General features: G+C 41.0%; 1 protein-coding gene across 3 annotated transcripts in view; it reads left to right on the top strand.

Moving 5' to 3' along the window:
- NBEA (neurobeachin) overlaps positions 1–23,109 on the top strand; it is a 673,719-nt gene that overhangs the window by 401,909 nt on the left and 248,701 nt on the right. For all 3 annotated transcript variants that reach the window (XM_066582838.1, XM_066582846.1, XM_066582830.1), the window contains exon 37: positions 6,448–6,614. In XM_066582838.1, coding sequence (XP_066438935.1) covers positions 6,448–6,614 — 167 coding nt within the window. The remainder of the gene's footprint in view (positions 1–6,447; positions 6,615–23,109) is intronic.

Below are 23,109 nucleotides of genomic sequence, written 5' to 3'. Positions count from 1 at the left end.
TCCAGGAACCCAGCAGATTTATTACAAGAAAACCTTGCTTTTACAATGTCTCATCAGACTAGTTTACATATTTCCAAATTGTCCATCATATGAATAGGAGGTTGAGAAAATGTTTTTTATATGTACCAGGAGGCCGATGCAAATTACAGTTAAAGCTGTTCTTGCCTTTCCAAGGGTTTCGCTGAATAGGATCCCTGTACTCATTAGTTTATATGGTTAGCGCATACAGTTAGTCTAAACCTGTGGGGGTAGGAGGAGGTATATAACTTACTCGGACACAATGGACGCCTCTTCTGCTGTGTGAAGGACCGGCCATTTTTTCCCCATTTTTTTTATCTCTTCCTTTTAAGAGCCATTAGTATTTTTTCCCATCAATATAGTTGGAAGAGAACTTTAAGGAGGACTAATTATTCCATTAAGTGTTCCCTATAATGTATTGAAAGACTTTTAAAAATGAATTGGGTTGAAGTTAGAAACAAAATTTTTGGCGTTCATGTTGCTGTGTAAATCACATGATCAGTAGAGATGAGCGAGCACGCTCGGATAAGTCAGTTACTCGAGCAAGCCTCGCTCTTCTAGAGTAACTGCATTCTCGTCCAAGCGTGCTCGGGGGGGGGGGGGGGGGGGGGCGCGGCGTGCGATAGCACGGGGGAGAGGGAGAGAGAAAGAGATCTCTCTCATTCTCTCCCCTGCTACCTCCCCCGCCCCCCCCCCCCCTCCCCGAGCACGCTCGGACAAGAATGCATTTTCCTGGATTTTGCTGACTTTCTCTATTGATGACTGACTAGTCAGCAATAGTTAATTGCCAGGGAACAGCTGTTTGGATTCCCACTGATCAGCTGACTCCCAGTATCACTGTTATTATGGGCAGCACAGGAAGCAGAAAGTACTGGCTATCGTGCAGTGGTGCAAGTTCATATTGCAGTGCGGTTCCCATTAAGTTCAACAGGAGCTGCGCTTATGGTCAGTGCTTTCTGCTTCCTATGCTGACCACAGCAACAGCAATACCGGAAATCAGCTGATCGGCAGGGACCCGAGCGGCAATTCCCTAACAATCATCTATAGACGTCTTGTCTGTTATCAATTGAGAAAGTTAGCAAAGTGCCAGACCACCCCTTTAATAATGTTTTTAAATGTTTAAAGTTATTAACGTAGTTTTACCTTTTTCAGTCTTACTAGGAAATATGAACATGCAATTGCTTAATCACTTTTACAGTATACTGCAGTATATCTAGATTGCAGTGTATCTATTGTACCTTTTAATGTTAGCCTATTGAAGCAAATGCAGAGTATTAAGGATATGGACACTTTTTTCCGTAGGGGAGAACTTTTTCTTAAAATGCATGTATTTTAGCTGGCAATCATTTTGGCAATAGAGTTTAATTAAAATGTTTACATTGTTTGGCTTCTACATCCCTGTATATATAGACACTGCAGTCTCTAGCTCAATAAGAGATTGATCAGTTATGCTGGACTGATGGCTCTGGCCCCCTTTAGATGTGACGAACGCTGGGCAAATGATGCCCCGCACAACTTCAGCGTCTTTAGTTTTCCCCGCTCTCTCTTCTCCTGCACCTTTTTTATCTGCTAGTCTATGAGTACAACAAAGTTTCTTTGTTGTGGTCTTAAGTTAGCTGATAAAAAGTGCAGAAGAGAGCTGAAAATTGAGCAATCAATTCAGCCTCCTTGGCATCTTCTATTGACACTTAGTGCTTAGTCACACGAACGTGTTTGCACATGCAATAAGCAGAGAATAGAACCTATTGCAGGACTAAAGAAGGCCTGAAGAAGAACCCCGAGTAGGTTTGAAACCTCGTTATAACATAATGTATTTTTGTTAGCCATTAAAAGTATCATATCCACAAGATTACTTGGTTTCTCTTACTGGGAACAATCACATTTTGCTCTACTGGCTAACACCGTACTAACATTTTTTCGTTTTGTCCAATTAGCAAACATCTTACATACTGATACAATACAACTAGTGATGATAGGTACATGAGATGAGATACATCAGGAGTGAAGGACATAGGAAATATAGGATGGTGTCAGGATTCTGTAAAGGTGTCCTCCAGTTGGAAAGCATGAAGGATCCTGAGACTTGACGAGCTTCTTATCTCTGCTAGACAGTTTTCTTAAGTCTGCAATTCAATGTACTAAGGCTGGTGCTTGTTGACCTACAAGCAGAGGATCAGATGGGGAGGCTGGAGCTCTTCAGATTTTTTAAAATATCTTTACAACTCTGTAGATATAATTTTTGGAGATTATTATCATGTGGGCTATTGACTTAATACAAGAGCAGTTATAACATTACACATACCCATCATACAACACGGGAACTAGGGGCATGTAAAGAGAAAGGCAAGTACAAAGGTTCAACACAACTGGAGATGGCTTCATCAGATTGATAGCATGACGTAAACCAAGATATTCACCTATAAGATTTATTATTGTATATGTGCTGTACAGAATTCTGCAGATCAGGTGAAAGAAAACAAATAGCTCTCAAGTCAGTGGGAAATATCTTTCAATCTATTATAGATAATATAAAAAGTCACGCTGACAAATTTTCATTTTCGTGATGTACATTTGTTAAGGTGACGGACGGACGGTTGGCTCATTATGATAATTAAGCAAGCCCCTCTTTGTATCACCGCATCGGTGGGCTGAATTCCATTATGGGACACAGCCCATTGACAAGCGTGTTAGTGTTGCATGAAAAAATTCTCACCTTTAAATTTTTTTTAAATTTATTTCTAAGGTAGGGAACCACATGATTTACAAGTGCAGTAGACTGGACAGGGGAATTGTATATCCCTTGGATAGGCCTACTACACTGGAATAAGAAAGATATGTGAATAGTATTTAACATCATGTGCAGTATATGATAAAATTGTATGGTTCCTTATGTTACAAATAAATGTATGATAACCCCTTTAACTGCATTATGGGATTGAAACATTATGGGGTCTGCATTGCTGGACCCTTTTGTAAAATACAGTTTAGGGCATTTTAAGCTAATGTATAAGAATTACCGTCATCTATAGATAGTAAAGGGGTTGCCCATTGATGAGCTGTTGATGGCCTATACTGAGACTAGACTGTCAATAGCAGATTAGCAGGAGACCCCTGCCGATCAGCTCTTTGCCTGGCTGCTGCACTGGGGTACACAGCCGATACACAGCCAGTAGGCTGACCCCACCGATCTGCTACTGATGGCCTATACGGAGGACAGGCCATCAATAGCTCGTAACTAGACAGCCACTTTAACACCAAACACTATTTTCACGAGATGTGGTCTGAATATTTTAAATGACCCTTTAGTAATAACCTTTTGGCATCACTAGCACGTCCTCTTCATGATCCGTTTTATCCCATTTTAATCCAGTGGGATATATAACCCCTTTTAATCAGAGATGTAATTGAAGCTCCAGGGCCCCAGTGTGAAATCCTTTACAGTGACCCCACCTACCATGTGCCAGTTATGATAATGGTGTTGTCTTCTACGGTAGAGGGGCATTTGGCCCCCTCGGACATCGGCACTGATGCGACTGCTACCTCTGCATCTCCTATAGCTTTGTCCCTGCTTTGAATTGGCCATTTTTGGCAGCAGCCCTTTAAGATGAATACTCTCTTTCATAAAGGATGGCGATTGTATGAAGAGTATAGCTACACATTCTCTACATCACAGGTCAGCGAAACAAGCAGTACAGAGAGTGTTCTCTAAATCACTAAGCCCATGGCATGGACATTAAGCTAACGCAGCCCATTTAGAAATGTGAATATTACATTGAATCATTCTGTCCACTCAATGAGCAAACTGTTAATATTCATTATAACATCATTCAGAGTGAGGCATGATAATTTAATCTTACAGTCCAATTAGAGGATGAAATATTAGCCTCATTACCAGGGCAGACCACTGAGCTAATTGCTTATTTGCTTTGGGTATGTTTGATAACGAATTAACCCTTCAGGTTTCTTCTTTCTGTAGTTGAAATGCACACTTTCCTTCCATACCGTAATCAGAATTTGTAGCATATCTTAAGGCAATATTATATTAAAACTAGTATATTTTATTGAAAATCTTTTTGACCAGTCCAAAAATACAAGGGTCATGTAAAAATTATTGGCAGCACCCCACTACATTTACAGAAAATGTGGTGTATAATACAAAAATAGGTATCATGAGTGTTATCTGTAGGATCGTTCAGATTTCTTCCAGCAACCAGAATATATTAGCATCCGTCAAACGCTACCATCGCACCAAATTCTGCCCTATTGTTCTCTTGACGTGCGCAGATTTCTTTTGTGAAAATTCAGGTTACTTGTGCCATTTCGACTTGGGCTCGCAGCTCTGTGTCCGTCTCATCAGTTGTGATAATGCGTCTCAGAAAAGAATCTCCTCCTCTTTCATATCAAGCCATATGGGTTGCAAACACTTCCATTCAGTGCCAAGCTTGAACCTCCAAAAGTTTGTGTGGAACCCATCTGCCAGTAACTTTTTGCATTTTCAGGTCCTATAAGAATCGTTTGCACAAATTTGGATGAAATATTAATTTTCGCAACCAAATCTTCGCATTCTTGTTGTCTCACGTCCAGTAGCAGGCGCACTGCAGCAATGTAAGATTTGTCCTTGACTGTTACAGGTCTGCCTGCTCCCGCCTCATGTTCTACTTTTTCACGTTCTTACTTAAATGCTGCAACCCATCTTGCCACACTCCGGTATGGCAGTGCCTGTTCGCCACATGATTTTTGAAGGCCTTGGTGACCCTTTCATGCAGTCCTACCACAATCCAAAGAAATCTGCTCATGGCGAGAGAACATTATGTTATATGGCGGAGTTAGGTGAGCTGACATCGTTTGACAAGTCCTCACGGTTGGCAGAAGACACATGAGCGATACTATAGATAACCTTCATATTGAATATATTTCAATTGCATACCACATTTTCCCTGACTTTGTGCGCAGAACACAAATGTAGGGAGGGTGTTGCGAATAATATTTTGCATGGCCCTCTTAACATAAAAGGTGAATACCAAGAGTAAGAAAGTAAAAAAAAAAAAATAGAAAAGGCAATAATTGCACACAAAGTCCAGTAAAAAATATTCTCATCCATATCAATCATTGAAATCACTGCTTTCTTTTTTGAATTTGCTATGGAAAATGAAATTAAAGCTGATTGGTTGCCCCTTGTACTCATTGTTGCAGTGCGGTTTTTACATTGTAGCAGCTCATTGCTGTCATATTGATGACATCTAGTTCTCCAAACAGATGTATCAGTGTTGCTTACCTTTCCAGGTGTGCACAGCTATGTGCCAGGTAAGCTCCTACCCAGGGGGGTAGGAGAGTAGGAAAACATTATGGCTACAGAAAAATGAGGCATCTGGTGACCTGACTGATGTTCGAACTAAGGGGGGAATTTATTAAGACCAACGCTTTGAACACCAGTCTTACTGTTATTCTTGTGCCTATAAGAGGCAACTAAATGTATGACGAGGCACGGGTCTCTTCATACATTACATGCATCTCGGGTCATCTGTGCACCTAAAAAGATACCTGTGCCAGCTATGAGCTGTATAACATTCCTTCTATAGCTTATGCCAGTTTGTGACATAAATTATACACCTCTATCGGGACAGTGCAGCCACCTTTGTCTCATTTTCTGAAAAGTGTGATGAGTGGCATAAATATTCAAAACTCGCAATTTGTTGCACCCAAATTAGCAATATTTTACACTGCTTTTGCCTTGATAAATCTTCTCCTATGAGCTTTTGTTCGTACATTTCCATTCTACATGCTAAGGCCGCCTGCAGACAGCCGGGTCGGATCCGGCTGCGAGAATTCTCGCAGCGGGAGGCGACCCCAGCCCCTGCAGAGAGCAGCGTGTACTCGCCTCCTTCCGCGGCTCCGGCTGTTTGATGTGCCAGCTGCCGGGCAGCCGGTGCATGCACAGACCACAGCCGGCGGCCGGGCAGTGAGATTTCTGTGCGGGGCTCTGCTAGCCCCTCACAGAAATAGAGCATGCCGTGATTTGTTTGCAGACAAATCGCGGCCGTCTGCCTAGAATTGTGTTTGCTAACGCAATCCTATGGCAGCTTCCACGGGTGGAAATCCCGCCGCAGAATTTCCGCCCGTCTGCAGGCAGCCTAAGTCTGATCTTCAGTGGCGTCTCTTACAGGGTTGGTTTAGTACAGATAACCTTATATAATAACTATCATTTTTCTTTTAGTGCAGTATAAAAGTTCTATTTGCTGGTTAAGCTTTCAATATTGTTTTTTACATTTATTTACTGCTTTCCTTGAAACAAAAATTCATGACCTAAAACTGACCTTTTTTGATATGTCATCTATAATATGGTCTGATCACCCATCACACGGTTTATCTTTTTCTTTCTATGAAAAACACTAAGGCAAACGCCAGTTAATGCGTTCTGTTTTTTCTTAGTCACAATGCGCACAGTACGCTGCAGATAGGAGAGAAGAGGAGAAGATGTGTGATCATCTCATCAGTGCTGCCAAACATAGAGACCATGTGACGGCCAATCAGCTGAAGCAGAAGATCCTCAACATCTTGACCAATAAGCATGGAGCATGGGGAGCCATATCTCAGAGGTAAGAACTATGAATAACAGTTTGGACTAGTGTGAATTACATTTTGAGGGGAACATCATTGGTGTGTAATCTAATTAAATCTTAATATTAAAGGGGTATTCCAGGCTTTTACTGTTGATGACCTACCCTTAGGGCCAGGGGTCATCTGTTTGGGATTTCTGTCAATCAACTGATTCTCTGGCCCCATGTTAGTGCAGGGTCAGACATGGTCAACCGTGGTTAAGGCCGGAAGTGTAATGAAGGCTTTGTTTCCACTGAAATCAATGGAAGTGATTTTTACTATCACACTTACAGCTGTTCATTGTGGTCAGAGCTGGAATTGTTATAGGAGGCATCATTTCTATTGATTTCAGTTGCCTTTATTCTACTTACGACCATGACCACCGAGAATAACATCCGACACTGCTGCACTGACAGCGGGCCAGAGGATCAGTTGAGCAGCAAGAATCCTGAGTCGCAGGCCCCTGCTGATCAACTATTGATGACCTATACTGAGGGTAGGTCATAGGTAGTAAAAGTTCAGAATATCCTTTTTTATATCCCCTTTGATTTAATAAACTGCTGTGTTCAGAATTTCGGGAAAAATAATGAAAAGTAGTATTTGGGTTCTAAGAATTTCATCTTTAAGGCCCAATGCACACGGGCGTATGTGCACTGCGGGATCCGGAGCTCCAGATCCCACAGCAAAAACTGCCATAATCGCATGCCCATGCCCATGAGCGGAAATCAAATGCGATATTCCGCTCGCCGGGTGGAAATCCCGGCATGGCCTATTTCAGTGTGAGCTTCTCAGAAGCTCCCTTGGCCATGTCACTGCTGACGCATTGGCTCCGCACGGCACAAGTGTAGCTGGGCACCAGCCGGAGCGCAGAGAGAAGACGCTGGACAGGTAAGCCGGAGGTCACTGCAGGAGCACAGGGAAACATCCCGCTGCGAGGATCTCACAGTCGGAATCCGACCCGGCCGTCTGCATTCGGCCTTACTCCAATATTATAAACTTATGTTTATTTTGTTCCTTATCAGAAGCTTGATTGACTGCACATATGTGGCCAATGTATATCTGAATTTCTGTATTTGATCCAAGGTTCATTAAGGACGAGGAGGGAATGCCAAACCAATCATTGCACGTTTATAGATAAGTGAGTGTTGCTGTTCAAGGGAATAGGAGAAACATATGTGGCACATTCTAAAAATTTCAACCATGGGACACGGTCATTTTAGACAAAGACGGAGAATGCACTTAAATCACATCCTATAGAGTATGACTCTGATATGATGGGCATGTAGCATGTTATACTATAAAAGTCGAGCCACTCCCTAACAAACGTCTTGAACACTCTCTTAGCTCTCATGGATGTGTGGACCACAGATGGTAGTTGGTAGGATCTTGTGATCTAAAGTAAAAGCAGCTCTTTCTTGGCCCGATGGCGGACAAGCCTAGATTTACCTGGTCTTGTTGTTGTTAAGCACTTCCAGGCTCCTATAAAATGGCATAACATAAACAAGAGTCTGTAAGCCTATTAGGAGATGCTTTCTGCTGGTGCTTTTGATGAATTTTAGGCTAATGCTCCACAATATGTATTTTTATAGCCGTGTTAAGAGGCATCTGTTTCCATACAGTGGAGCTGTAACATTCCTCTGAAGGTTCTGCATTCTGTGACGAATTACTTTGAAAAATCAAATTTAAAAAACACACCGGTAATAAAGTCCAGATGAGCTTTTTCCTAAAGTCAATTGAAATGTTTCTGCTTTGTGGTCTCCTATCTGTACCTGAAGAGTGCTAGTAGTGCAAGAAGCAAAACAGCCAGCGGTATGATGTGCCACCAATTAAGACACCCAGATTGGAAGAGCCCTGTATGCATCCAACAGAACACGCATGCCAATTTTACAGGGATTGGTACAGCGAAATTTGTCTGCATAAAATCGATCCGTTCTGGCTCTAAGAACGCCTTGACTGAGTAATAACCTATATGGGATTCACGTTGTGCCTTTATTTGCCATATTAGTGATTTGCGTGGATGTGATTATTTTTTTTGCGTTTTGTATAAAAGGTATATTGTTTTTTAATAAAGCATATGTCCAAAGCTCAGTTAACCCCAAACGCCTAGTAATAAATCCATGTTATGCTTAGTTAATGAATTGGCAGTATATAGCAAAAAGGAAATCGGTTGCACATACAAGTATTTGAGCAGGATTTATACAGGGCCAGATTATAGGGCAAAGCAAAATAGGCAATTGCCCAGGGGATACCAACCGTCAGATTCCTCTGACCCCCCCCCCCCCCTTAGATACTTCCAGCTGAAAAAGTTATAGAACAAGTAACATTTCTTAAGAGCGGGACACTGTTCTCATTGCATGACCCCTGCAATGACCCGTTTGTCTGTAGAGCTTACTAGAAGAAATCGGTTGTTTAGGCACGCCATCCGGGGGGCTGGGATAAGCGAGAATCAAGTACCTCTGCCCACGTCTATCTTTTTTTGAATAAGGAATTGTGAATGCTAAATTTAAGCATGAGAATCCTTGTTTTCCCCAACATACACAGAATATTGTTAACATTGGTAGAATCTACCGACCATTGAGGTGATTTCAAAAGTGATATAAATTCAAAAAATGCCATTTTCCATAAAGCAGGATCTTAAAAAGCATAAAAACCACTGTTGCCCCAGTTTCTTTGGAAAATGGATGTCACTTTGGAAATCCCCTCTTCAGTTATAGAATGTTTTTGTCCGACTTGAGTTAGGGACGAATTATACGGTATACTGAGCAGGGAGCACCCATTGCTCATACTCCTATAATACTTGTATATTCTGGACAGATACTTGATAAACACTCAACAGCCCAGTAGGTTTATTACCAGAGTCACTTCCAAGGTGACAAATCCAATTAAAGGTCACCTATAAATGAATGAGATACTGCGTTAAGTTTTGGGCAAACTTGATATATGTCATTTACGACACATTCGGTCTATAACCAAAAACAGAGCATATAATTTTTAGGCAAGATTTGGATGACTTATCATATTTCTGTGCCAATTTGATTATAAGTAGAGATGAGCGAACGTACTCGGTAAGGGCGCAATCGAGCACCGCGATTTTCGAGTACCACTACTCGGGTGAAAAGTACTCGGGTGCGCTGGGGGGCAGGGGGAGGCGCGGCGGAGCGGGGGGTAGCAGTGGGGAACAGGGGGGAGCCCTCTCTCTCTCCCTCTCCCCCCCACTCCCCGCTGCAACCCCCGCTCACCCCCGGCGCACCCGAGTACTTTTCACCCGAGTAGTGAAGTACTCGAAAATCGCGATGCTTGATTGCAAAATCGCCCTTACCGAGTACGTTCGCTCATCTCTAATTATAAGTTTAATAGGAATGTAACACCTACAGTATTGTTTAAATCTAGTTTTTATGTTAAACATATTTTTAAAGAATTTTTAGTAATACGTTTTTTCTAAAATTTTCAATGTCAAAAACTATATAGAGAAAATCCTGAAATATTGCAGTTTTCACACTAAACACTAAGCCTAATAATAGTCTGACACTCCCGATGCTGTAGAGATCACTTTTAAGCAGTCATTTCATTATAATTACAGGCAGGGTTGCAATGAAAGGTAAAGTTTGTGTATACATGGATAACACAGGAGCCACTATTCACATGGATATCACAGGAGCCACTATTCACAATAGTAACAGCTCATCTCCTTCTCCGCCCTACACAACAACCTATACACCAGATAGTTTGATGGATGGTACAGTCTATCAGACAAGACATCAAATGTACAGTAACTCCATGTAAAAGATCCAAGTAGGCTTGTCCTTTGCTGGAAGAGCCTGGAGTGCAGCAGGAGGAAATTGGGTTTCCCACAAGCCCAGTTATCTCTCTGTACAGTGCCTGCATGATCTACCAATATTACACTATTCTTGGAATCAAAGAATGAAACTTTGTGTGTGAATGTAATGATGATGATATGATATATGTAAGTGATTACAATATTAGAATGAAAGAATGTTTATTGGGAAAAACTGTACCATTCAAAGAAGGCTCTAGAACTCTGTCGGACAGCCTGTAGCCTGGATACATGATGAGATCTGGTCGGGCATGGAGGCGTACATGCTTGGTATGTTATCCTGCAGAACATTTGCCTACAGATGTTGTAACTGGGTCTCTAGATTCAGCATGGGCTGGCGAAGATGGTGTCCCAGTTGGTCTCCCAACACCTTCTTCTAACAGCTTGATCATAATGGCCTAGATGGCAGGCAATTCATCGAAACAACCATTGTTCTTCTCTCCTGCTCCACGCTAAGTCTTTTAACTGGGCAAAATGTCTTCAAGTGTGTCATAGAGGCAGGTCTAGCAGTCAACGATCTCTAAGCAAGAGGCACTCTACACAAAAGTAGCCTCAGAGCCTTTTTATGGGCCAACGAGGAAAGCACTTTTACGGCCTCTGGTGGCAAGACCCAGCATCTAATCACACCACAACTGTAATCATCTGCCTGAGACATAACTGCATGCCGAGTTTTTCAGCAATCCAACATTTCTTTCTATTTGCGTTATTGTATTGTCCATGCGTATAATGACATTATATTAGAGTATTACACATAATGCAGTTCTGTAATGTTGGATTTTAAGAGGATGGCCACTTTGGACAGCCCATATTACTTGCAGGGTCTCCAGTGTTCTCTACATATTTCCAGTTAGAAAATATAAAATACACACAAAATAAATCATTTAGCCAATAAAAGGAATTCATTTTATATCTATCTAGTTCCTATATGGGACTAATACATGTAAACTCTTTGGGACTTGGTTGCTGACATTTTTAGAGACATTAACCCCTTGGCTTCTCGGGTTGATTTCTACCCTTCACCGCTCTCAAGTTTGATTAATGATCTCCGTTCAGACTCCAGCCTGCATGTAATGAGTTATTTGTCGGTCATCACACAGAGGGTGTCTGAAGACATAGACATAGGGTATATAACCATTGTATCTCACCATACAGGCAGCCCGGCTGGTATGGAAGACATACGGGGATTAACTACACAATTTATTAGCAATCATGAACCATTAGTCTGTGTCATTTTAGTGACAGTGTTAAATCACAGTCTCTCATACAATGTCAGTTTTGCAATTCTTTCTCTGGTACGCCTGCAATAACTAAGCCAGAAGGGAAATAATAGATTGTAGTAAAGAGTAATGATCCCAGTTAAGTGGGTGGCATGTGTGTGGTTAGTCGTATAACACTTCCTGCTCTTTAGTGGCTTAGCTTGTGGTTTCTGTTCTGTTTTAATTCACAATAAAAAAAAAACAAACCTCTAAATCTGCTGGCTTGAAAACTGAACCATTGCTGTGAATGGTAGACATAAACTACAGCAGCAAGAGCAGCCAGTACCCAACAATGAGCACATGTAACTGCTCCATACAATACAACGGACATTGATTTTACTGTTATTCTCTTAAAGTGGACCTAGTTATCTCCCGTTGCCCAAATATTCCAGGTACTGTAAGTTGACAACTTTTACATCTGACTCCGACCCCAATAGGACTCCCATTTTGACTTCTATAGTCTCCGACACATAGGCACTGGGCCAGTTTCATAGGAAGCCAGTTATGCTAACCGTATTTTTTTTTTTATATGTAGCAGAATCTGGTGGAATCCTGCATAATCGTCAGGAAAGCGTACAAACTTAATTCAGATGTTATCTTTGGTTGGATTGGAACACAAGGCATGAGCAGGGCAGTAGCGAAAAACCACAGAACCACCCTGCGCTGTACCTTCACAGTTGCTGTCAGCTGTGTATCCTTGCAGAAATTTTGAGGAGTTATGCAGGCAAAAACTTTTTTGCAAAGGTGCTTACTGTGGTGGAAAAACAATAGTGGAAAACATGGCTCACCTGATCCCCTGCACTCCTATTCCATTGTTGCCTTGTACCCCACTGCTTTACACTTACTGCTACATCAGCAGTACTGTCCCACTAATGGATATGTGACCCCTGTAGTTAATTACTAGTCAAAGTGGGTCAGTGATTGGCTATAGTGGGCACATGTCTCTGGCGTGGGAGACATCAACACTACAGTAGGAAATGGAGAGCAGCTTGGGATCGGACACTGTTGTAACAAGTGCAGAAAGGGATCAGCACTAAACCGCATGTATGCAAGTACTTGGATGAGAATGGCGTAACAAACAAGTCATGCCAGACTAATCTAATTTCCTGCTATGACAGAGTCACCGACTGGGTTGATCAGGGAAATGTGGTGGATATAGTATATCTTGGCTTTAGTAAAGCATTTGACCAAGTAGCTCATATGATAATTATTGAAAAAATGACCAAATATGGGATTGACAAGGCAACAGTCAGGTGGATTCACAACTGGCTGAGTGATTGTACTTAAAGAGTGGTCATAAATGGCTGCACATCCAAGTAGAAGAATGTATCAAGTGGGGTACCACAGGGCTCTGTCCTAGGCCCAGTGCTGTTCAACATTTTTATAAATGATCTGGAGGAGGGAATTGAGGGGAAACTGATCAAATTTGCCGATGACACAAAGCTAGGAGGAATAGCTAACACTAGGGAAGAGAGAGGCGGCGACTAACAGAATGATATTTAACAAGGAGAAATGCTACATCTGGGCAAGAAAAATGAAAAAAGCACATACAGAATGGGAGGAATTGGTGTAACATGGGGCACAGCCCAAAAGAAAATAAAGTATATATAATAGTCTTCTTCATACACTGTTATACACAACAGAACATTTGTCTGCAGCTGTTCTATAGAGAACAGGTGCAGACTCCTCTGGATGGAGCGCCCTCTACTGTTATGCAGCTAGGTGAAGATGAATTTCTCAGCCCTGTCTTCACTTAGTTGCATAGTAGAAGGGGGTTGTTTTTAAGAAAAATGTACAGAATAGGCTGTTAGAACATATTATAAAATACTTAGAATCGCCTATTCTGCACATTTAAAAAAAAAAGTGTGGGCAATCTTTAAACTTTTTGTGGGTAACAGCCTGAAAAAACTCTTAGCAAGCTTTAATTGTCCGAACAGTAACTTAAAAATTAGGTTTCCTGTTGCATTCTGATGCTGTAGCTAAATTCAGATGAAGTAATTACGTCTCTCAATTATCACAAGTCACATTGTGCTGGGCACTATGTGGCAGGTTTACTAAACCTGTCTAGTTAGTGCTAGCTTAGACTAGACCGTTTTAAAATGCCCCAGATTTATCACAGTTATGTTGGATGATAAATATGGCCCTGATTTAGACCTCTTTGTCTAACGTTATACCAGCTTATCAGTTGGCTTAGTTTGTGCCAAATTTTGGCGCATTTAGGTCATGCCCTTTTTCGATAGGTCAGGTCTCTCCACGCAATGGCACTCCCATTTTTCCAGACAAGACGAAAAAAAGCATCTGAAGGTCTTTAAAGCACATAATACACTATCATGCCAAAAGTATTTGGGCACCTCTATTAGTAGAATGAATTGTATCTTGGCATGTCACATGTCCTAAACAACGCTACAATCACTCTACTTCATCATCAAATCAGATAGTTGTACCTGGCTGTGGAGGACACCTGGGGAACACCTTTTGCCGGAGTGTATTGTGCCAGCAGTTGTTCTGCTTTTACGTGGCATGGTCTCAGTCCATTGGTTGTATTGACAAGAACCATGAACACAGAGGTGTACCTTAACAGTCTAGATACTATTGTGTTGTTTTATGTTGGTTTGAAGATTTGGATGCTTCATGATTGGACTGGCCTGTGCGGAGTCCCGACCTGAACCCTACTGAACATCTTTGGGATAAACTGGAAGGGTTGGATCAGGAAACTATACCAGCATAAATCTTTGAAAGAAATATGTGACTGTTCTCAAGAGAAACCAAGTAATCTTGTAGATATGATACCTTTTAATGGCTAACAAAAAACATAATGTTATAGCGAGCTTTCGAACCTACTCGGGTTCTTCCTCAGGCTCTTTCCATTAAGCCTGAGGAAGAACCCTAAACAGGTCTGAAAGCTTGCTATAACATTATGTATTTTTCTTAGCCATTAAAAAAATCCTATCTGTAAGATTACTTGGGTTCTCTTGCTGGGAACAATCACATTTTGCTCTACTGGCTAACACCGTACCAAACGTTTTTCTTTGAGAGAACTCACAAGACATTTGCAGGATGAATTGGACTGAAATGTATCCGGCATTAGTAGTACGTATGCTACGGAGAGTATCTGATGTCATTAGGGCCTAAAAAGGCCCCATTAAGTATCGATACTATTGATTGTTGTTTAGTTGCCTAATTACTTTTGGTAGAATAGTGTAAGTGTGGTGCAAGGCAAACAAGACGGTTTTTGAAGCAATACGCAATCATAAATCTGCCCCATTGTATAGAAGTTGGCTTCATAACTTCACAACAAAGATCGTTTTCTTGTCACGCACAGTACCAGACCATGATACTTGTTCCTTATCAAAGTCACCTGTAATTCAATCATCTCAATACTGAAGGCGTATTAATCACATTCAACCACAAAATCTGTGTTTATATAGTGAGATGACAAGTATTCTTCAGATGCCTTTGTGAGTGATCATAAAACATTCCATAATTAAAAAGCTTTCTTAAATGAATGATGTGTAATGATTTGTTGTGTAAAACAATGGAAAGATGCGCATATGGTCCTGAAAGCGGGATTACTCTCGATAAGGCAGATTTGAACATATGGTGCTTTTTGATTCTAGTAATAAATGTCAACAACATAAAACAAAGCTTTCCTGATCTAATCAAGAGGATCCTACATTTGTATCATCAGACTCATGACAACTTGTATATTAGATGTCGGAGCGATCAGGATGCGAAATACCCATTATATCCATATCACCTTAGAATGGCAGAGGGCAATGACTAACATTCTTGAAGATTGACTTTTGGTCAACTATAGACCTATAATGAATTTATTGGCTTTCTTTCCATGAATATTAATTTTATTATATTTATAACTATCCTACCTGTATTGTGTGCATGTGACTACTTCATCTTAAAGGAATAGGTTCACTTATGATTTAAAACCACATAGTGAAGCATGTTCCCTATTTCTAATCTGTTTTTATTTTCTGATTTGTAGATTCTCTTGTCTGTACATGACTATGTAGACGGCCATTTTGCCTGAGCTACAGTTAACATTTAGAGAGATGCTTTATACAGCCTCATGGCTCGTAGACACATAGACAGGAAGGGTCCCAATGACTTTTAAAGGGAGAGTGTTTTGAGCATGCTGTGTGACCTGTGCAGAGGTACGTATGCAGGAAGGGGTAGGAGGTGACCTGTGATCATCATGGGCTGTGAATGGTGGATTCTGTATTATTGATATATGTTTCACCTTTCATTGTAATCCTGCCTGTGATGATAATGAGATGGCTGCTGATTTTTTTTCTCCACAGAACAGAAAGTGTTAGACTATTATTAGGCTTAGTGATCAGTGTGAAAACTGCAGGATTTTAGGATGGTTTTTTTCAAAATCTAGATTACAACATCGAAAAATAGAAAAAAAAGTCACCAAAAATTCTTTGATTATGTATCTAATATAAAAACTTGATTTATACAATGTCAGTTTCTGATCACACATTATTTTAAAATCTCAGAAAATTAGAACATAAAATCTTGTTTTTATTAGCTCATCTAAATGAATTTCTAGACCAGATACACTTTATACAGGCTTATTCACAAAGAAGGAGCAGATTTGGGGATTTAATTACAAACTACAAAAGAGAGGTCCACAATCCACACATGACACAAAAGAGAAAGGTACAAAGTTTATGACTAGATATGAGCGAGTATACTCGCTAAAGGCAATTGCTCGAGCGAGTATTGCCTTTAGCGAGTACCTGCCCGCTCGAGATGAAAGGTTTGGGTGCTGGCGGCGGGCAGGGAGCTGCAGGGGAGAGCAGGGAGGAACGGAGGGGAGATCTCTCCCTCCCTCTCTTCCCCCCGCTCCCTCCTGCTGACAGCCGCTACTCACGCCTCCCCCGCCTCCCCCGCGCCGGCACCCGAACCTTTCATCTCGAGCGGGCAGGTACTCGATAAAGGCAATGCTCGCTCGAGCAATTGCCTTTACCGAGTATACTCGCTCATCTCTATTTATGACCTATCAGTATGTTCCATTTTCTGCCACACTGGAGCGCTGGGTGTGTCGTTTACAGTCCCCATTCTCATGAGACGTGTGTGGGCGAGCAGTGCTTTTCTGTTTGCATATACAACCAAGTTCAACAAATTTTCTGCGCCACTCGTAGATTTGCTTGTGACTTGTTGCAAGTGTTTTGGAATCTACGCCTTAAGTCACGTTGCACTTGAACAATAGATTTGCACTTGGCAAACTCTCATACACAGAATTATTTTCCACCGGTGTGGCAGAAAATGGAACTTACTAGTAGGGCACAAAAAACCTTTGAGCCTTCCCCTTTTCCGAGATTGCTGGTTGTGTAAGGTCTATTTTATACTTTGTAGGTAAATCCCCAACTCTGCTCCTCCTTTTTTAATAATCCTGTATAATTGAGATTTGTCACCGTTATAGATGAGGTCAGGGGGACTGTATGGACCTTTTTTTTTCTTTACTATGAAGGAATGCAAAGTTTTACACCAGTTTATGCACGCAGACAAGGGTATAGTGATATTTGAGTTCCTCAAAGGACCCGTGATGAAAAAGGGCCTTAGTGATAGAAAAAAATATGTGCAGGACACCTTTTAACAATCCAAAAAGGGCTCTCCTGGAGAACATCTGTTCACCGTACACATTTCAGTGTGTTATTGTTGCTCCATAAGTCACATTTTATGTTCAGACCAGTCAGTATAGTTATTAGTAAGAGAAATATAATGTGCCATTGTTCCACCCGACACCTACAGTCTAGTACATTCAAGGGATTGTATGAGACTAGAAAAGAAAGGTCTGGGCCATATCTGGTACCACAGTGGAGCCCCATTCAGGTGATTAGGACTGGGCGGCATTACCAGACAACGCCTATGGTCAAGAGTAGCGCTGCTTGCGGGAAGGAGCATACCCTTTCTTAAATTCTGGATGACCCCTTTAAGCACATCGTGACTCTTACTTATGTCTTTATTTCTTTGTGCCCAATTTTTCGACTCCTTCCTTCTGGAATGCTACCTCTTGTGACTCCTAATGTTATACGTTCCGATGAATTCCATATATCCCCCTGACCTCACAATGCAGGTGGGCAGCTCCTGCCAGCATCTTCCCTTCATTTTAAATGAATTAATGTCTTTTAAATCCAGTTCAATACCTTCTGCCATCTTGACCATCTTAACTGAAGAAATTAGATTAACCTTTGGAAATGCCATAGATTTGCTTTCTGTGATGCATGGCGGCAAAGGTTAATTTATATTTTAACTTCTTCATTGCCTTGGGCTTAACCTCTGAGATATAGAACAGGATATCTAAATCTAATCACAAACCTAATATGTAATCTAATTCTATTGGGTTTCTTTGAGCATATGCATCGTGTGTTTACAGATGGAACAGAGCTGCATTCGTCACATAATTGTTTCTTTTATACATTGTGACAGTTAAAGAGTTTTTCCGGCCTTTTACAAAAATTTGTCCTAGAGTAGGGCAAGTTAAAATGCCCATTACTTACCCTTTCACTCTGCTTACAGTCCAGTGCTAACAATTTGATCACTCCTGCTCTGATCACTTCTAAAACAGGAAGTGATGAAGTCACTTCCCCTCACATGACCACTGCAGGTAATCGCCGCCCTCAGAGGTTGTGTACATGAATGGCATATGACTACTGAGCCCATGTGAGAGATGGACATAGCATTTCCATTTCAGTGGGGAGCAGACCAGGCTGGTGGTTCTAAACGCAGAAACACAGTGGAAGGGTGAGTAATGGCTGCTTTATTTTTTTATGCCATTGCCTACCTTGAGACAAGTATTTTTAATGGTTGGACAACCCAATTGCCTAGGTTTACTTACACAAGTAACTTACTATAATATCACAATTGGCTTGAATGCAAAAATCACGCATACATATAGAGGGCCTTCTAGTCCAGCTAAGGTACTATGTGTTTAGTATAAAGAAAGTATAGATTTTTTGGCCCAGTCTCCTACAGATATGCCAAAGTTGCTTTTTTTGCTTCCTCTCTAGATCACTGTGGAGTTTATACGTAGAATGCGTCCGGTGGAAACTCTTAAGAAATTGTAAGCTCGTTTGCATTATATACATACATAAGTTTGAGGGTGGCTTCACACACAAGTTTGTGAGCAGTTTTTGATTAGTTTTTTTTTTTTTTTTTAGTGACTACCCACTACAGTTCTTTTTCACTGTGAAATTCATAGCGTTTTTTTTCCTCCATCGGTCTATGGAACTTGTTAATGTTAACATCGCATCGCGCAAAATCGCGGTTTCACTGTAAATTGCGATTTTGCTGTGATGCGTTTTTAAGATTAGAAAGCCCCGTAGACACCTTGAAAAAAAACCCCCGCAAATTCGCAAATGCTAGTGGGTAGTCGCCCTGAGGGTGCTTGCAAGCATGGTGAAAAGCTATGTAACAGATATTTTCACACCCAAATCTGTATGTCTAGCATGCAGGTTTCGTTGTGGATTTCAACCTTGGAAAATCCATAGCAATTCGGTAAATCCACTGTTAGATATGCGGATTGTGCCACATGTCCTTCCATTCATTTTCTCATATCCTTCCAATTTACTCACTGGCTTTGATTCAAAGAACTGCATGAAAAACTGCCTGGAAAACCTGTGTGTGAAACTACTCTAAGGATACATCCATTGCAGAAATATGGCCGAATCTCCCCACTAGAAATTCTGCATCAAAAATAGCAACATTAGTGCAAATTGTGATGCAGATCTGCAGCAGGCCTGACCTCTTTGGTTAAAAAAGTGAAATCCACTGTATATCCGTGGCAAAAACCTCATCAAAATCCACATCAAATGCAGATTTTGGTGCGGATCTATACAAAAAACTGCATTGTGTGACTGTATCCTAAAGCTGTGTTCACACTGGAAGGATTTTCTGCGGAACGTCCACAGTGGAAATTCCACAATAGCAGAATATCCACATCAAAAACGACACCAATTGGTGCAGATTTTGACACAAAGTTCTTTCCGTCTTCTGAAGATGAGATTTCTTGAAATTCAATCCTCATGGCTGATTCTGTTAAATGCTGCAGATTTTCTTCAGCGTTTCCACTACATGCAAAGATACCCTACCTTCATACATCGCTTATTTCGTTTGGGCTTCCTGCAGCAAAAAAACCTGCAGTAAATGTGATGGAAATCCGCAATGGCCAAATCTTCCTCTGAACTGTGTGAGTTTGGCGCTATTTTCATTGCAGGCCTGCTGCAGATTTTACCCTTGTTTTATAAGAGTTGATATCTGCAGCATTTTTCAAAAATGTTGCGGATTTGGTGCAGTTTTTAAAGCCATCCGGCAGTCAGAAGTCTTTCCTTTTATGTTTCCAATATCTTTAGAATCCATTTGTGGTGTTGGGTAAAGAAAAGACGAAAAACGGCCATAAAACCTGCGACATTTTTTTCAAAAAATGCAGTGTGTGAATCTGCCCTGATACGGTTTTCATTTTTGTCCCCAGAGCCATAAACCTTTTACAGGACTGTGTAGTACAAGTCAGAGTCCAATTTTGGTGGAGTTGGAGTAGATAGAAATGTATGCTACAAAATTTGCAATAGCCCCCATCTACCACGTGCCACTTATAATCCTGGTGTTATGTGGCAGAGGATCCTTGGGGTGCGACTGCTACCTCTGCCTCCCTGTGAACTATGTCTTGGATGTAATATATATTCTTCTGTAGCTTTAATACCAAATTTTCTCTGAGCTTTGTTTGGCTCTTTCCTAATTGGGCAATACCCTTGATCTCTACCTCCTCTATTAAACTATTGTAGTAGGAGATGTTGGTATATTTAATGTAGTTGACTTTCCACAATGTGTACATATTAGTAGTGCTCTTTCCTTGGGGTCTAAAGGGCTTTAAATAAAAATATAGAGGAGCATTATGAAATATCTGAAGGCTCTCCTTTTATAAAGTTGATGATAGATGCCTCTGCGCTGGTTATATCAGAAAATCAATATTTGCAAAATTGAAGCAGTATAGGCTCATATTGATCCACGTGGCTAAATCAGAACGAACGGCTCTGTAACAGCTTTCTCATGTTACCTTCTCTCAGTAATGCCAAACTATCAAATTTAGCTTTCCACTGATAAATCAGCCTGAAAATTGCATGTCAGATTTTTCTCCCCAAACTAACCTAATGATTTTTTTCTGCACTTTAACCTTCTGTAACCTAGTGAGTTGGATTATAACATGGAACGTAAATAGAAAAAGGAAAAATATATATATATAGATCTACAGCTATATATATCTAGAGATATGTATATAATTTATTGCAGTGTACGGCATCTTTTATGTGCTTTGCTATAAATATTAGTAACAGTTTTGTTTTTTGAGAGCCGTTTTAATGTGCTTTCTATTAAACTTATTGCTTGGGTTTCTAGGCTTGTGATACTATTTGACCTACTATGAAGGTGGCACCCTATATGGTGCCCTAAATTGTATTCACCTTTCTATTTGCCGTGGAGGAATAATTTTACATTTCGACTAATATTCTTGATCGTAGTCGAAGAGTCAAAAAGCCTAGATTCTGCCTGTAGCGAGGTAATTATCATATTGCACCACCAATGGGGAATAAGAAAAAACAACTAGGCTCTCTGATTTCACACATCGCGTACAAGTTGCAGAATTTTTCCGCACAAGAATTCTGCAACAGTGGTAGAACAAGTACGCTGTGGATCCAATCAAGTCATGTTGTGGATTTTCAAAGTCACAGAATGACCTATTTATTGTGGCAAAGTCCCTGCGGATTTCATTCAGTTTAACGGATTGAATCCTATCGCACCCCGAAATCCACACCAAAATTATGTGCGGATTTAGGGGTGGATTTTTTGTGTGGAAATACAGTAAAAATGCTCCTATTTCCTTCTTCCTTCTTTTTCCCTTTTCCTTCTTTCTCCTTTTTTACTATACTTCTTCTTTCTTCTTTCTCCTTTATTCTTTTTACTTCTTTTTAAAAAAAGGAAGAAGAGAAAGAACTTTAGCAAGTTTGGCTGAGACAAACTGCCTGAGGTTCCGATTTGTGCCAAACCGGACCTTGACCTTAGTTCAATCCAAAACGGGGTTCAACAGTTTCGATTCGCTCAACACTATTGGTTGGGTCCCAATGGTCATACCCCCTCCAAAAAAGTTGAGACCGCCTCTTTAAATGGTAAATTACAAATATTCTAAAATCATCAGCATTAGCAAAAACTACTATCTGTCCTGCAGATTTTTCAGCTTCACAGATTGACAATAAATAGAGATGAGACAGCATACTCGATAAGGCAAACGACTCGAGCGAGTAGTGCCTTATTCGAGTACCTGCCTGCTCGTCTCTAAAGATTCGGCTGCCGGCGCGGGTGACGGGTGAGTTGCAGCAGTGAGCAGGGGGGAGAAAGGGAGAGAGAGATCTCCCCTTCGTTCCTCCCCCGCCGCTCCCCGCCCCCTGCCAGCACCCGAATCTTTAGAGATGAGCGGGCAGGTACTCGAATGAGTAGTTTGCCTTATTGAGTATGCTCGCTCATCTCTAACAATAAATCATAATAAAAATGTTAAAGTTATCACAACTAACAGAATTCAAGAAGCAACAACTAAAAAAATTTGACTCCGCTGAAACCAGACATCAAGATGTCCTTTAAATCATATAATAAAATTTAGAGGTGAGTCGAATTCCTTGTTAACCCGTGTTGATATTGGCCCTCTTCCAACCCATTGTGTGTTTGCTTAAGCGTAGACACTGACAGCTGACAAAGTGACTTACCTTCATGCCTGCCCGGCGCAGACATAGTTGGTTTGACTCAATATTGATTGTGAAGTTTGCAGTTATATAATTACTTTTTGCTTGGGGAAATGTGCTGTGTATTGATCTGTATGGCAGCAAGTGAAGACCAGTTTCCCTTTCTTAGCAGTGAGTGTCATCTCTCAGTTTTGATAAATGGTAACACTTGAGCCCGGCATACGGTAATTACATTCTGGCAAAATCATCTCCTTGCACCTCTCTCCAGTTGTTGTCACTGTCACAGGGCTGCCATAATCATCTGTATCTTGCCGGCTTAATTAATCTGTAATGCAGCGGAGTGTCATTATGATAGAGGATTGGATGTATGGCAGATAGGTAAACTTATACTCTCCCTTTTTCCGGCCAATGGAAGACATATATATAAAAAAAAATCCCTCTTGCAGAGATTTAAAGTTGCTGGAAGTGTCAGCTGCTGGCCGTGGGGACTATTTCGGATTTCCATATGCTGTAATATTTCGAGAATTGCTTGACTTCTTTTGCAGTTATTACATTGTACCAGGCAGACACTTAACTGTGTGCAGAATGCAGGTACACGGGGCCCCTGGGGTTTTATACTATGGAGTTGTAGTCAGTTTGTATTGCATATTGTATG

Source organism: Eleutherodactylus coqui, chromosome 1, assembly GCF_035609145.1.
Source record: "Eleutherodactylus coqui strain aEleCoq1 chromosome 1, aEleCoq1.hap1, whole genome shotgun sequence".
Taxonomy (NCBI): Eukaryota; Metazoa; Chordata; class Amphibia; order Anura; family Eleutherodactylidae; genus Eleutherodactylus; species Eleutherodactylus coqui.
The sequence above is the reverse complement of the archived record's forward strand: the minus strand, read 5'-3'. Positions and strand labels throughout refer to the sequence as shown.